The sequence below is a fragment of the Pyrgilauda ruficollis genome, unplaced genomic scaffold, assembly GCF_017590135.1.
Source record: "Pyrgilauda ruficollis isolate IOZ18807 unplaced genomic scaffold, ASM1759013v1 scaffold56, whole genome shotgun sequence".
Taxonomy (NCBI): domain Eukaryota; kingdom Metazoa; phylum Chordata; class Aves; order Passeriformes; family Passeridae; genus Pyrgilauda; species Pyrgilauda ruficollis.
The window spans coordinates 3,169,100-3,181,478 of record NW_024527266.1 but is presented as its reverse complement, the minus strand read 5'-3'; the positions used below and the strand labels follow the sequence as shown (position 1 = coordinate 3,181,478).

General features: G+C 54.9%; 1 protein-coding gene across 2 annotated transcripts; it reads left to right on the top strand.

The window, feature by feature from the left end:
- Nucleotides 1-502: 502 nt before the first annotated feature.
- Nucleotides 503-11,806, top strand: BAIAP2L2 (BAR/IMD domain containing adaptor protein 2 like 2). Of its 2 annotated transcripts, none has more exons than XM_041481558.1 (14): nt 503-596; nt 1,532-1,607; nt 1,889-1,975; nt 3,046-3,107; nt 3,383-3,454; nt 4,046-4,162; nt 4,537-4,683; nt 5,138-5,290; nt 5,730-5,865; nt 6,656-6,881; nt 7,801-7,872; nt 8,196-8,376; nt 10,217-10,257; nt 11,084-11,806. In XM_041481558.1, the coding sequence occupies exons 1-14, from the start codon at nt 558-560 to the stop codon at nt 11,157-11,159; spliced, it is 1,485 nt and encodes a 494-aa protein (XP_041337492.1). In that variant the 5' UTR covers nt 503-557; the 3' UTR covers nt 11,160-11,806. The 2 variants fall into 2 exon arrangements, with proteins under 2 accessions (XP_041337492.1, XP_041337493.1); XM_041481559.1 differs by having other exon boundaries at nt 5,724-5,865.
- Nucleotides 11,807-12,379: the final 573 nt, after the last annotated feature.

Below are 12,379 nucleotides of genomic sequence, written 5' to 3'. Positions count from 1 at the left end.
CCTGGGGTGGGGGAATACAGGCAAGGGAGAGCTGAAAATTGTGTAGAGCTTTCCTTGCGTTCCTCCTGCCTGCTGCTTTTTGCTGCCAGGGCTTCCCTGGCTTGCGGGGTGCCCGTGTGAGAGAGCCCTGGGGACGCCTGGTTGCTCAGCGCAGTGCGGCCGAGCGAGCCGTGGCAGTGCTGGGGACAGCGAGCCGTAAGGCGGTGGCTCGGGCAGGTGGCCGGCGCCGCAGGTGTCAGGACAGGCAGAGCCGGGTACCAAGCTGGCAATCAATAATGCAAAGAGGCGGTCACATGTCCTTGCTGGCTGTCGCAGGATTCCTCTCTCCCCCCCAGAGTCTGGTTACTTCCAGAGATCAAGTTCCAGCCTCTCGGCTGGTGAATTATTAAACTCCATCAGTGCTCCCTTTGTACCACATCTCTGTCTTCCTGCTGTCCTTCCTTGCTGGTGACAGGCTCTTTCCATCCAGCTGGCTGAGCAGAAGCAGAGTCCTTCAGGCCAGAATAGCACCTTGTACTCTTCTTGCTTCTCTGTGGGAGTGTGAATAGGCTCCAGAGATGGATCTGTCCTACAGATCCACCATCTCCATCTATAAGGTGAGTGTTGGCATCAAAGGCTGCTCCTGACTGTGTATGGGGGACATGTGGGTGGGAGATGAGTGCTTTCTGCCAAAGATGAGTGTTTTCTGCCAAAGGCTCCCTTGGCTGGACAGCTGACGGCTGAATCCATTCACAGGCTGAACTGCAGCAGCTCCTGTGGGCTCTGGGCTGTATTTGGGAGCCAGAGGAGAGGGTGGTGTGGTTCCTAAGGGCAGATTCGGGAAGGAACTGGGCAGGCAGGGTGGTTTGGACATGGAGCATGAAGGGTGGCACACCTTGGTTGCTGCCAGGAAGAAGTTTGATCGGCCGTTTTGCCCCTCCCTTGAAAGAGTCTCTGGTCTCATAAATGCTTCCCTACACACACCAGTGCTGAACCAAGGGGGGAGGGCTGACAGAAGTGGGGAATTGCTTATTCTGGTCTTCATCTTCTCTGTAGTCAATGGACACCTTAGATAAATGCAAATAAAAGCAGAGAAGCTGGTTGTTCGTCCCTTCTCTTACTAAGCTGCTGAGTCTGGCAGTGCACCACATCCTGGCCAGGAAAGGGTTGTGTTCGTGCCTGGATAATAAGCAGTGGCCCTCTGGCTGGCTGTGGGGTGAGGGAAAAGGCTGCTCAGATCCCCCTGCAGTGTCTCCCCTGCCTGCAGTGGGTGTGGGCCCTTGGGAGAAAGCCATCTTCATTTAGGCCACCCCTTGGCTCTGCAGTGGGCCACCCTGCCCTCTGCACGGCCCCTCTCCTGGCTGGGTGGGAAGGCTAAGGGCAGCTGAAGTTGCTAGCCAGCCCCGATGCAGGGAGCTGGCTGTACATTGTCTCGGTTCCAGTGCTCCAGAGGGGGCTCTCACCCAGCCAAACCACAGCACAGGGGCCTTGACCTGCTGAGGTCTCTGGGCACGAGGAAGAATGGCATTAATGTGCTTCTGCCTGGCCACAGAGCATCCTGGAGCAGTTCAACCCTGCGCTGGAGAACCTGGTGTACCTGGGCAACAACTACCTGCGTGCCTTCCATGGTGAGTGGGGTCCCACACAGCCAGGGCTCCAGACCACCCTGCTGCATCCAGCCTGGGCACCCCCATCCCCTCACCCAGGACAAGGTTGCTGCTCTGCCACCCCTGACATGTCCTGAGCTGCTCTTGAGCACTCTTCAGCTCCAGGACCCACTGCTGATGGGGACAGATGGGGTGCCTATAGGCCAAGTACCAGGAGGTGGCAGTTCTGTGCGCTGCTTGCTGGAGCTGGTGGTGGTGGGAAGGCAGGCTGGACCCTTACCACCCCTCTCCTCTCCCCACAGCACTATCCAAAGCAGCTGAAGTGTATTTTAAGGCCATTGAGAAGATTGGGGAGCAAGCACTGCAGAGTTCCACCTCACACATGCTGGGTAAGGCTCTCCTGCACATCATCTTCTCTCCTGTGGTGAGCCACGGTTACCTTTTTTGACCTTCTCCCTTAGTTGCTCCACTTCCAGGTACTGGGGCAAGAAAGACAGCTCCTCTAAATGGTGTCTCTCTGTGCCAGGCCCTGTCCAGGTGGTGACAGTCAAATTTATTGTGCGTCCTTGAATATTTCTCACAGTCCCAGCACTGTATCTCTGAGATCAGTGAGTGAGCTCAGCTCCTGTGATGGACCTCCAGTGATGGACCTCTCACAGAAACCAGTCCCTGTTGAGGCATTCTGCCCCCAGAGATGAAATTTTCATCACAGAGGAAGCATTTTTCTCCTTGAGGGTGTGAGGGAAAAGCCAGGGAGCATGCACTGACAACAACTGATGGAGTTTTGTCCTCCTGAGCCTGCAGCTGGCTGGAATGGCAGCTTGGGGCTGAGGGACTCACACTCAGCAGTGGAAATGACTCTGCAGCCTGGTGGTGACTGCTGAAAACGTGGTCAGAGAACTGGTCCACTGCTAAACATTTTAGCAAAAAGCTTCCAGCAGATGTGCCACTTTTGCAGGCTCTTCTTGTCATCTGCATCTCCCAGTTGGCTCCTCTGCTCCCTGTCATCAGTCTCTTCCTTTCCTGGTTCCACAAGGCCAGCACTGGTGAAGCGGGACCATGCACAGCACCGGAGCGGGTGCTGGAGCTGCCTTCCATAGGACAGCCAGGAACGTGCAGCACAGCTGGGAGCCATTGGGTCAGAAATGGGGCCTGGAGGGGCTGCGGCAGAGCAGAGACCCAGCACCCAGAGGCCAGCACCCCGGTGCCTCTGACACCTGGGGCTGTAGCAGAGCACTGGTCCAGCCATCACGTGGGCCGGGGGAAACCTGCGCTGGTAGTGCCTGGGAAGGAAGGCAGGATACCAGGGTGCAGAGACCAGTGCTTTGTGATATCTCTTGGACTTTCACAGCTGTGTGAAAGCTCATCAGCCTGAGCTGCACGCTGCTGTCTGCCTCCCTGGGCACATGAGAAAATGGCCACAAGACTTTTTCACCTTCTCCTGTCTTTTTCCCCGAAGGTGAAATTCTGATGCAGATGTCTGACACGCAGAGACTACTGAGCTCTGATTTGGAAGTTGTGGTGAGTGGTTTTCCCAAGGGCTGGTGGAGGTGGAGAATAAAGTGATTTCCTGAAATACAGCTTATCAGCATTTACCACGTGCACCCCATCAGCTGCCCTCACACACGCCTGCAAGCAGGCGCCTGCCTCCCTGCTGCACGTGGCAGAGGAAGGCTACAGGGCTGGCATGCCCAGAGCCTGGCTGCCAGTCACTCGCTCTGCATGTTTTATGAGCCACCCCTTATCACAGTGCAACAGTGAAGGGATAAGGGTGATGGCTCTTTCACCTCTTTCAGGCTCAGACCTTCCACGTGGACCTGCTGCAGCACATGGAGAAGAACAGCAAAATGGATGTGCAGTTTATCAGTGTAAGTGATGAACTCCCTTCTCCTCCTCAGCTCTCCTTGTTTATCTCACCCAAGGGTTTTTGCTTCAACACTTGAGGTGTTTCTGTGATTCTTCTCAGCAGGAGATAGGGGGGTCTTACCTTCTCCCATCATGGAACAAACTCCCCTTGTTCTGCTGATGATGGAGAGCTGAAAGAGGGCAGGTGGCTGTTCTTTGTGCAGTGGGACTTGCCAAATGCTTCAGTGAGGCTGAGAGACTCAGCATTCCAAAAGCAGAGTTCCCAGCTTCCCCAGATCCCAGGTTCTGCCTGTCTGTGGGTCCTGTGCTGCCGTGGCCCAGCTGGCCATGCTGGTGGGCAGTGCCACAGAGGAAGACAGAGGCCTTGGGATCCAGGGCTGGGCAGCTGGGTCCTTGCTCCTGAGATCTGGATGTTCATCAGCACTCTTGGGCCATTTAAAATGAGAAGAAAGGCATTTTATAAGAGGTCCAGGTGAAGCCTGATTGCAGGTGGACTCAGATGCCCAACCACCCAGAGTCAGAGCAGGACCCTTGCTGCCTCACAGTGTGGCGGGGTCTCTGGCTCCTGGCTGAGCCTCTTTTCTCCCTGGCAGGAGAGCCAGAAGCAGTATGAGCTGGAGTACCAGCGAAGAGCCACCAACCTGGATAAGTGCATGGCAGAGCTGTGGAGAATGGAGAGGGCTCGTGACAAAAATGCCCGGGAGATGAAGGTAAGCAGTGATTGCAGGAAGGGCAGTTGGTAATAAGAATTGGATGATTTTTCGGGAACCAGGGCTGATTTCTCAGCAGTCTTATCCAAGGGGTTGCCCCGATGTTCAAAAGGCAGCAGGCTTATCTGGAAAGTAGGAAACTCCTGTTCTACAGGGTGCTACTGACCTGTGGTACTCAGTCCTGCCAAGCCCTTTCCTCATTTAGGAAGCCTCAGGAAGCAAGGACTTAATCCCTGGCACTCTGCTCTGGCTCCTCTCTGCTGCTCCAGCACTGCAAGAGGACTGGGAAGCTGATAGATGTGATGACTCTTCCCCTGAGTCTACTCTGCTGGATTTTCAGCGATCCCTTCCTCCCTTTTTTCCCTGTGACACAGGAGAACGTGATGCGGCTGCGCTCGGAGATGCAGGCGTTCGTCTCGGAGAGCCAGAGGGAGGCTGAGCTGGAGGAGAAACGCCGCTACCGCTTCCTGGCTGAAAAGCACCAGATGCTCTACAACACTCTCCTCCAGTTTTACAGCAGGGTACAGCCCTGCCATGCTGGGCAGCAGAGCTGGGGGAGCAGACAGCAGGGCTGGAGGGGGAGCGTGCAGGCAGGGCTGAGCCATCCCTTAGGTGAAGGACGCATCTCTGCACGGACTAGGGCAGGAAACTATTTTGTTTCTTGCTGTGAGGTTCAGGCTGGCTGTACCAGGCTGGGAGAACATGTCTGGGGCTGAGGGTGATGCTGGCATGGGGTTAGTTGGGTGCGCGAGTGATGGAGGAGGGAAGGGTCCTGTAGGTGTTTATAGCAGGGTCTTTGGGACCAGGGGAACTTTGCTGGAGGGTGCCATCCTGGAAATTCCTAAAGGGAGCTGTTTTGCCATGCCCACAAGCCTAATTGTGGCAGGACCTGGTCTCTAATGCTCACGTAAGCCTAGGCTTCTTCTGTAGCTGGTCTGCCCTGTCCATCACCCCCTCTTCTCTGTTTCCTCCCAGGCTCGGGGCATGATCCAGAGCAAGACACCACGGTGGAAGGAGCAGCTGGAAGCCAGCCGTAACCCCTCCAACAGCCACTCACAGGGGCTGCTCTCTGCCTCCCACGGCCAGGGGTATCCATCAGGACGCCTCACACCCACCCACCTCGAGATGGTGAGGAGCCCACAGACAGCTTAACCTTGTGTGGGGAGATATTGGAACAGGTTGCCCAGAGAGGTGGTAGATGCCCTGTCTCTGGAAACATTCAAGGTCAGGCTGAACTGAGCTGTGAGCAACCTGATCTGATTGAAGACATCCTTGCTAATTTCAGGTGGTTGGACTAGATGGCCTTTAAAGGTCTCTTCTAACCCAAAATATTCAATGGTTCTTTGGTGGTGAGGCTGCAGGGCAAGGTCAATCCTTGGCCAACCATGGTGCTTGCTGCCTTGTCCAGCTCCAGCGGCCTTTCCTGGCCAAGAGGAAGAGTAGCCTGTGTGTGAACTGCAGTAGAGGAATGTGCTGAGTTTGGCTTTCTAAGAGTCTCAGAGCATCTCCTGCCTAACACAGCCTTCGTGGATGTGTGCTCAACCCCCTTTCTTTCCAACAGGCCCAGAGACCCCTTGGGGACTTTGCTTCCTCTATGACTGGGAGTAGATCCAGCATCTTCTCTCCTGACCCTCCAGAAATGAGAATGTCTCCTCAGCCAGAGTCTCCCAGGCGGCCACTGCGGAGGACACCATCAGCAGCCAGTATGACCCGCTTCTGGGAGCACTGCTGTGGGGAGACACAGGGGTTGGACCTCTCTGGGAAGAGGGTTGGGTTTGGGAAGGGGCCACCACTCTAGCAGACCACCAGACCTCAGCCACGTTCCTGGGCATGGTGAGAGGACAGCACCTATGGGAGCTGTAGAGGGCAAGGCTGAAGTAGAAAGTGAGCTCAGCCTTCAGGGCAGAGTCCATCCAGGGCAAGGCCAGGCTGTGTGAGGTGGGGAACCCACGAATGTACAATTTTCAAGGCTCCTTGAACTACAAGAACTGGTTCTTGCTAGAGTTCCCATTTTAGTAAAGCACCTTCTCTCATATTACCAGATTAAATATTATCTTGCCCTATGAAACCCAGCCACTTAACCCGTGCCACACCTGCTTTTCCTTCCTGAGAAATTTCAGCTCAAAGTTTTTACAAGAAGTAAAAAAAGGACAGGGAGAGACAGAAATTACCCAAACAACCAGTAGCTCTAGCAGGTCATGAAGAGGACTGTCAGGCGGGGAGGGCGTCAGCCAGAGCATGCAGTGCTTGTGCTCTAGGCATTTGGCCACAGAGGACACAGTGCAAAACAAATGGGTTTGGCTTGAGTGGATTGTCTCCTGCAGGGTGCTTACCCTGCTTTTCCCATGCTATGTTTTGCTCTCTCCCTGAAAGGCCATCTGCTCCTCCCCTAGAGTAATTGCTTGACTGGGAAAGCACTGGTCCCTTTGAGGCAGCAGGGTCTTGCAGGAGGATGCCAGACTCCAGCCTGACCCTTGGGATGCCTCCCCACAGGTTTGCTCCCTACGGGCCGTACGTCCCGTTCGGGTTCCTTTGGCGAGGCCAGCAGTGGCAGCGAGGGCAGGAAGAGGAGTGGCACATCAAGGGTTCAGGCCATCGTGCCCCACACGACGGGTGCCAACCGGACCCTGCTGCGCTTCGAGCCCGGGGATGTCATCACGGTGCTGATGCCCGAGGCACAGAACGGCTGGCTCTACGGCAAGCTGGAGGGCTCATCCACGTACGTGACTCTGCTGCTGTAAACGGGACAGATGCAGGCTTGTTGAGTCTGGACCTGGAAGGGTTGAGCCCAAAATTATCACCCCCCTGCCTCCTGGTGTGGCCTGGGCACTGTGTCCCACCCGCCACCTCAGTGGGACAGCGCTGTGTCTTCAGGGATGGGAGCTCTCCGTGCCAAGAAGATGCAGTGTGGCAGGGCTGGCGTGGATGGGCTGCCTGGGAAACCTCCAGGGGCTTTGGGTGGAAGAGCCAGGGATGCAGTGACCCCCTCCTGGCTTGCATGACTGAGTGACTCCTGTCATGGGATCCAGCAGGGCCATGAACTGCTGGAGTTACCTGAGAGGCCTGGCATTTCTTAGCTCACGCTGCAACTGCTGCCACAGCCTCCAGCACAGGCAGGGCATGGAAACTGCTGCACCCAGCACTTACTGAATTACTCCCTGTGGCACTGCCAGCCAACATCTGTGTGTAAAGCCTGCCCCGCTCCACAGAGGATGTGGTCTGCAGGAATGCTCACAGATGTGAGATGAACAAAAGCAGTGCCTTTCTTTGGGCAGCTGTTTCTGGAGTGGAGCTGCTGTAAAATCCCTGGAGGAGTTTTCCACAGCTTCCTCGTGATTGTGGTTGGTTGGAGTGTCTCTTGCTGGGTTGCACCAACATTACTCCCAGGAGCACAGGTTTTGCACGGCTCCTGAGATGATAAGCGAGTCCTGCTCCAAGCTCAAGGTCTGTCCCACGATAACCCCTGTGCCCCATCTATGGGTGAAAGAAGTGCAGGAGCCCTGTCACACATGGTAGTGGCAAATGTGGCTTGATTGATGTGTGAGATGGGTGCAGATCAGAAGGGTTTGGCAACTGGATCTGAAGAACCACAAACCATGGTTACCTGGACCTCATTTGGCTCTGTTCCTGTGCCCTAGGTGTGGCTGGTTCCCTGAAGCTTATGTCAAGCCTTTGGAGAATACGAGGGAGATGGAGGAGCCAGACACCAGGTAATGGGAGGGCAATTGGCCAGGCAGGAGCTCCTGGTACACCACAAATGCCAGTGGGGTAACTGTTCAGAGTGTGCCCCATGGAGAGCTGCAGGGCTCCCATGCTGGAGAACCTGCCAAGAGCCTCATTGTGCCCTGGGATCTCGCAGGCTTCCCCAGGCAGCTCCCATAACCTGTGCAATGTCATCTCAAAGGTTCTGTCAACTGGGCCAGTCCAAGACACGCGTATTTCCTCCAGAGACATCCCATGTTGTGCTAGCAGCTGTGCTGCTCCCTGATCCTTGCTCTTTGGTCCCACCTCACTGTCCTCTCCTCCTGCTCAGGTCCTTCCCGCTGCGAAGCAGTCACAGTATGGATGACATCCTGGACCGTCCCAGCACGCCGTCCTCCAGCAGTTACTGGCCTGCTGCTGCCCAGCCCAGCTTGCCGAACCCGCCTCCCCTCTCCGTGGGTGCCAGCACTCACCAGAGTGGGGTGGTCCCCCCAGTCAATTCTGGCTCCAAGGTGAGTGCAGGAGCAGTGACTGGCGGGTGGGTGTGAAGTGGGCCCCATCTGACTTTCCTCCTCCAGGGCCCACCTTTTCTGCTTTGGCCAGTAGAGACAGAGAATAATCACCTTTCTGATGCTGGTGAAGGGACCTGCTGCTTTCCTGAGTCTTGTTAGCACCAGTCTTTCCCACCCAGTCTGTTCACATGCCACCTTGTCTGATGACCCCTGCCAGTCCTCCTGTTGTGTGCAGATCCTCAGTGCCTGGCTTTGCTCCCCCAAGGGACTGCTTTTCTGCCCCTGCCCTTCTCATCTCTCTCTCTTTTTGCTCACCAGGGACCCTTCAGTTCAGTCCTTTTCTCCATGACCTCCCAGCCTGATTTCTGGTGGCTCCAGGGCAGCACTTCTTTCTGCTAATAGTAGGACCATGGAGTGACCAGGCTGGTCTGGGAGTGGGTGACCAGCTGACAGAGATGCCATCCTTCTTCTCCCTTCAGAGAATGGAGAGGAGTTTCATAGGGTTCCTCTCTTAAATTCAGATGAGGGTTTGCTTAAACTCACAGCTGGGGTAGGGAAAAGCTGGGAGCAAAGGCTGAGGGCACAGCACAGCTATATTTAGGAGCCTTAGAACGAGTTGTGTCCAACTCATGGCCTATGGATGGCATACTGAGAAGGAAGTTCTCCATTTAGCATTGCTTCCAGAAGTAAGGAATTGACTGGGGAGACCCAAGTTAAAGGTGAGGACCTGGGGGAGGAAAGAACAGTGCTGCCCATGGGGCATTACTTGCTCAGTCTCACAGAGGGCTGGAAAACCTTTTCCACGGTAACTGGCTCCAGGCCAGAGCAAGGTTGCAAGCTATTGAATGCTTCAAAGAACTGAAAACTGCAACATTTAATTACTCTTTTTTTTCCCTTTATGTCCTGCTCTGTGGTTTCAGGTAGCTTCAGGCTGCACAACACAGGGGAACAGCCTCTGCAGCCTTTCTGTCCCTCTGGGTCACAGGGTTTTCGTCCTGCCCCAGGGCTAGGGTGTAGGGATAGACCTGGGATTGAGTCATTAATTGTGTGCAGCATTTGGAACAGCATGGCAGACTGTGGAACCTCACTATAAAGGAGGGAAAGACTAATTTGGAAAGACTCCACCTTGTTTTAAATGTATGACCAAGACATCCCCCAGCTGAGCCACAAACAAATGGGTGTGACTTCCCAACTGGATGCCAGATAGGCACGTGTGACTTTCTTGTCTGTCACCAGAATACTTTAGCAGGTCAGTTGTCACTCATCCTTCACTATCTACCGGCCAAGAATAAGTGTCACAGGGCCTAGGTCCAACTTTGTCCATCAGGTTTGTCCACTTTTAAGTAATATGTAGTGTAGGGTAGGTAGGTACAGCTCTGGAGTTCCCCATGGATGCAGGAATCATGTGAGGGCATGGACAGCAGACTTTTTGCCAGGGTGTGTGGGCAACATGAGGGGGCATCTCTGGCTGTGCTGGAGGGTGAAATGTAGCTCAGACTGTCACTGTTTGCTGTGCTCTTCAGATATGGCATTTTGGGGATGTGAGTCATCTCCTTTCTTGCCCAAAACAAAGGAAGATGTCCTAGGGGAGTAAGGAACCTGTGGTGTAGGGACAACCCCCCACCACAAAATTCAGGGTGTTACCTACAGTGGGGAATTTGTGGACCTTTGCAAAGCTTGATTGAATAAGGAGTCAGAGCCCTGTTGAGAGGACTTGGGCTCCTAACTCATCTAAGTGTTTTGTGAAATCTTCCTCCATGTGTGCAGTGTCTCCTGCCCCACTCTTCTCTCTACATTCCCTACTCCAGATTTCTCACTGCTGCTTTTCTTTTCACTGCAGAAATCAGGAGTATTTGACCAGCCCCCTGAGCTCTTCCCACGGTGAGTAGGATGTGGAACTCCACTATGGAATAATCTGACAGAGGGGAGTATTATTACAGTGCTATTATTATTTAGTCTTTTGGATTATCAAATGTGGGAGAAACAAGGAAGTGTCTGGGGAAAAGCAATGCACAGCCTACATTCCAGGACAGGAGGCAGAGGTGGTCCATTCTGGCCTCTGCTGCCTGGGAAGGTCCTATCCTGACTCAGATAAAATGAGGTAGGACCTGAGCACCCTGAACACATGTCCAGACCCGCATGCTCCTTCCCATCCATCCGGGAAGGGTCACAATAGCAGCTCGCAGCCTGAGTGTGGAGCTACGCGACTGTGCATCTCTGCCTGCTTGGAAAGGGCTGAGGCAGAAAAAGACGTGCCTTTGAGTTCTGATGAGTCAGGTCTGTGGGGATGAGACTTGCCATAAGTCCCTGGTTTTGTTCCCCCTGCAGCTGGGTTGCTGTCTCCGTGTTTCTGGTGTGGTGCCGTGGCCTTTTTCCGCTCCCCGACGCCTTGCTTGGAGGGTTGGTGTACACTCTATGAGTGCGGAGTGCTATCATGAGGGACAGCCATGTGCTAGTGTCCCTTCCTCATCCTTTGGAAGAAGGAGGGTGAGGAGCCCTCAGGAGAGCCCAAGGGGAACCACATGGGAATGTGCAGCAGGGTGTGTTAAGGGTGGAGAAAACATACTCAGGAATGAGCTTTACCACGCTCTCCTCCTTGGCATGGAAATGACTGCAACAGGACTAAGTAGCCTTTGCTTGGTCACAGACATCCCTGCATGGCATTGGCAGACTTTCTGATGGTTGCCTGTTTCCTTTCCCATTCCAGAGGTACCAACCCCTTTGCCACAGTCAAGCTGCGCCCCACAGTCACCAACGACCGCTCGGCACCCATCATCCGATGAAACAGGGCTGTGGGCAGAGGAGAATTTCAGCAGAGAAGGAGGAGGAGAAGTGATAATGCTGTGACCTCCAGCTGGGCAGCAACCTAGTGCTACCACTCGAGGAGTGAACTCTCTTTTCCCCTCCCATACCTCTGGGACAATGGGACCCATCTCACCTGGGTGCCTGGTGTGCTTTGGCCAGAAGCAGATCTCTGCTGCCCTTTCTGGATTGATCCCTGCTTCCCTCCCCTTGTGGTGTTACTGTACTTGAGTGGGAGGGAGCAGTCTGGTGTTACTGGTGCTGGTGGCCTGGGAGAGGGGATGGTGCTGGAGCTGCAGGTAGGGCTGGCTAAGATCATCTGCAGCCAGGGCGGTGCTGTTGGGATGCTGAAGGTGAAGCTTTGCTATCCCTGCTGTGGGCAGAGAAGGACTGTCACCAAACCGTTCCTTTGCCACCAGAAGAATGAACCCCAGAAGAGAAGGCTACAAGAAGGCTTCCAGTGATGGCCTCTTTGACAGCTGTGTCCATTTGTAGCAGCATCTGCCTCTTCTCACCCCAGGTGCAGCCCCTTGCTTGCTAGGCAGTGCCAGGGCAAGGCAGGGGCAGGTGACAGTGTCCAGCACCACTGCCCTGTTCCTTCATGTACTGTCCTGTGGAAAATAGATGGGGTTTTTTAAATAAAATGGAGAATGCATCTTCTGTGTCCATTTCAGTGGCTGGGACATCAGCTCAGTCACACGGTGCAGGGGGACGAGGACAGGTGCTCCCACCAGCCCTGGAGCCATGATGGCTGCCCACGGTTGTGGTGATGGACACTGCAGTGCCATGAGTCCAGATGGGGCAGGCACCAGCCCAGGGGTCTGGGGGGGATGTGGAGGGCACCAGGAGGGCTGCACTGCCCATTGTTGCCTGCCCCCCTGAGTTCCCCTGTCTGTCCTGTTGCTGAAGGGCAGCAAGGACCTGTGGTCCCCTTCTCCTCACCCACTGCTGGAACGTGTGCCCTGGGCACCCAGGGCTGCTCAGTGCAGGGCCAAAACACTCCCCAAGGGCCTGTGGGGGCCTCACCAATCTGGGAATACCCAACGTGTGCTGGGGGAGCCCTCACGGGAGCGGCAGCGTGAGTGAGGGATGGAGCGCTAGCGATGGCCAGGGCTTAGCTGATTAGCCTTATTAATAGACATTAAACCCTGGCTGTGAGAGTGGCCAAGCCCCCCCTGCCCCCCTGCTGCTGAGCGGCTTC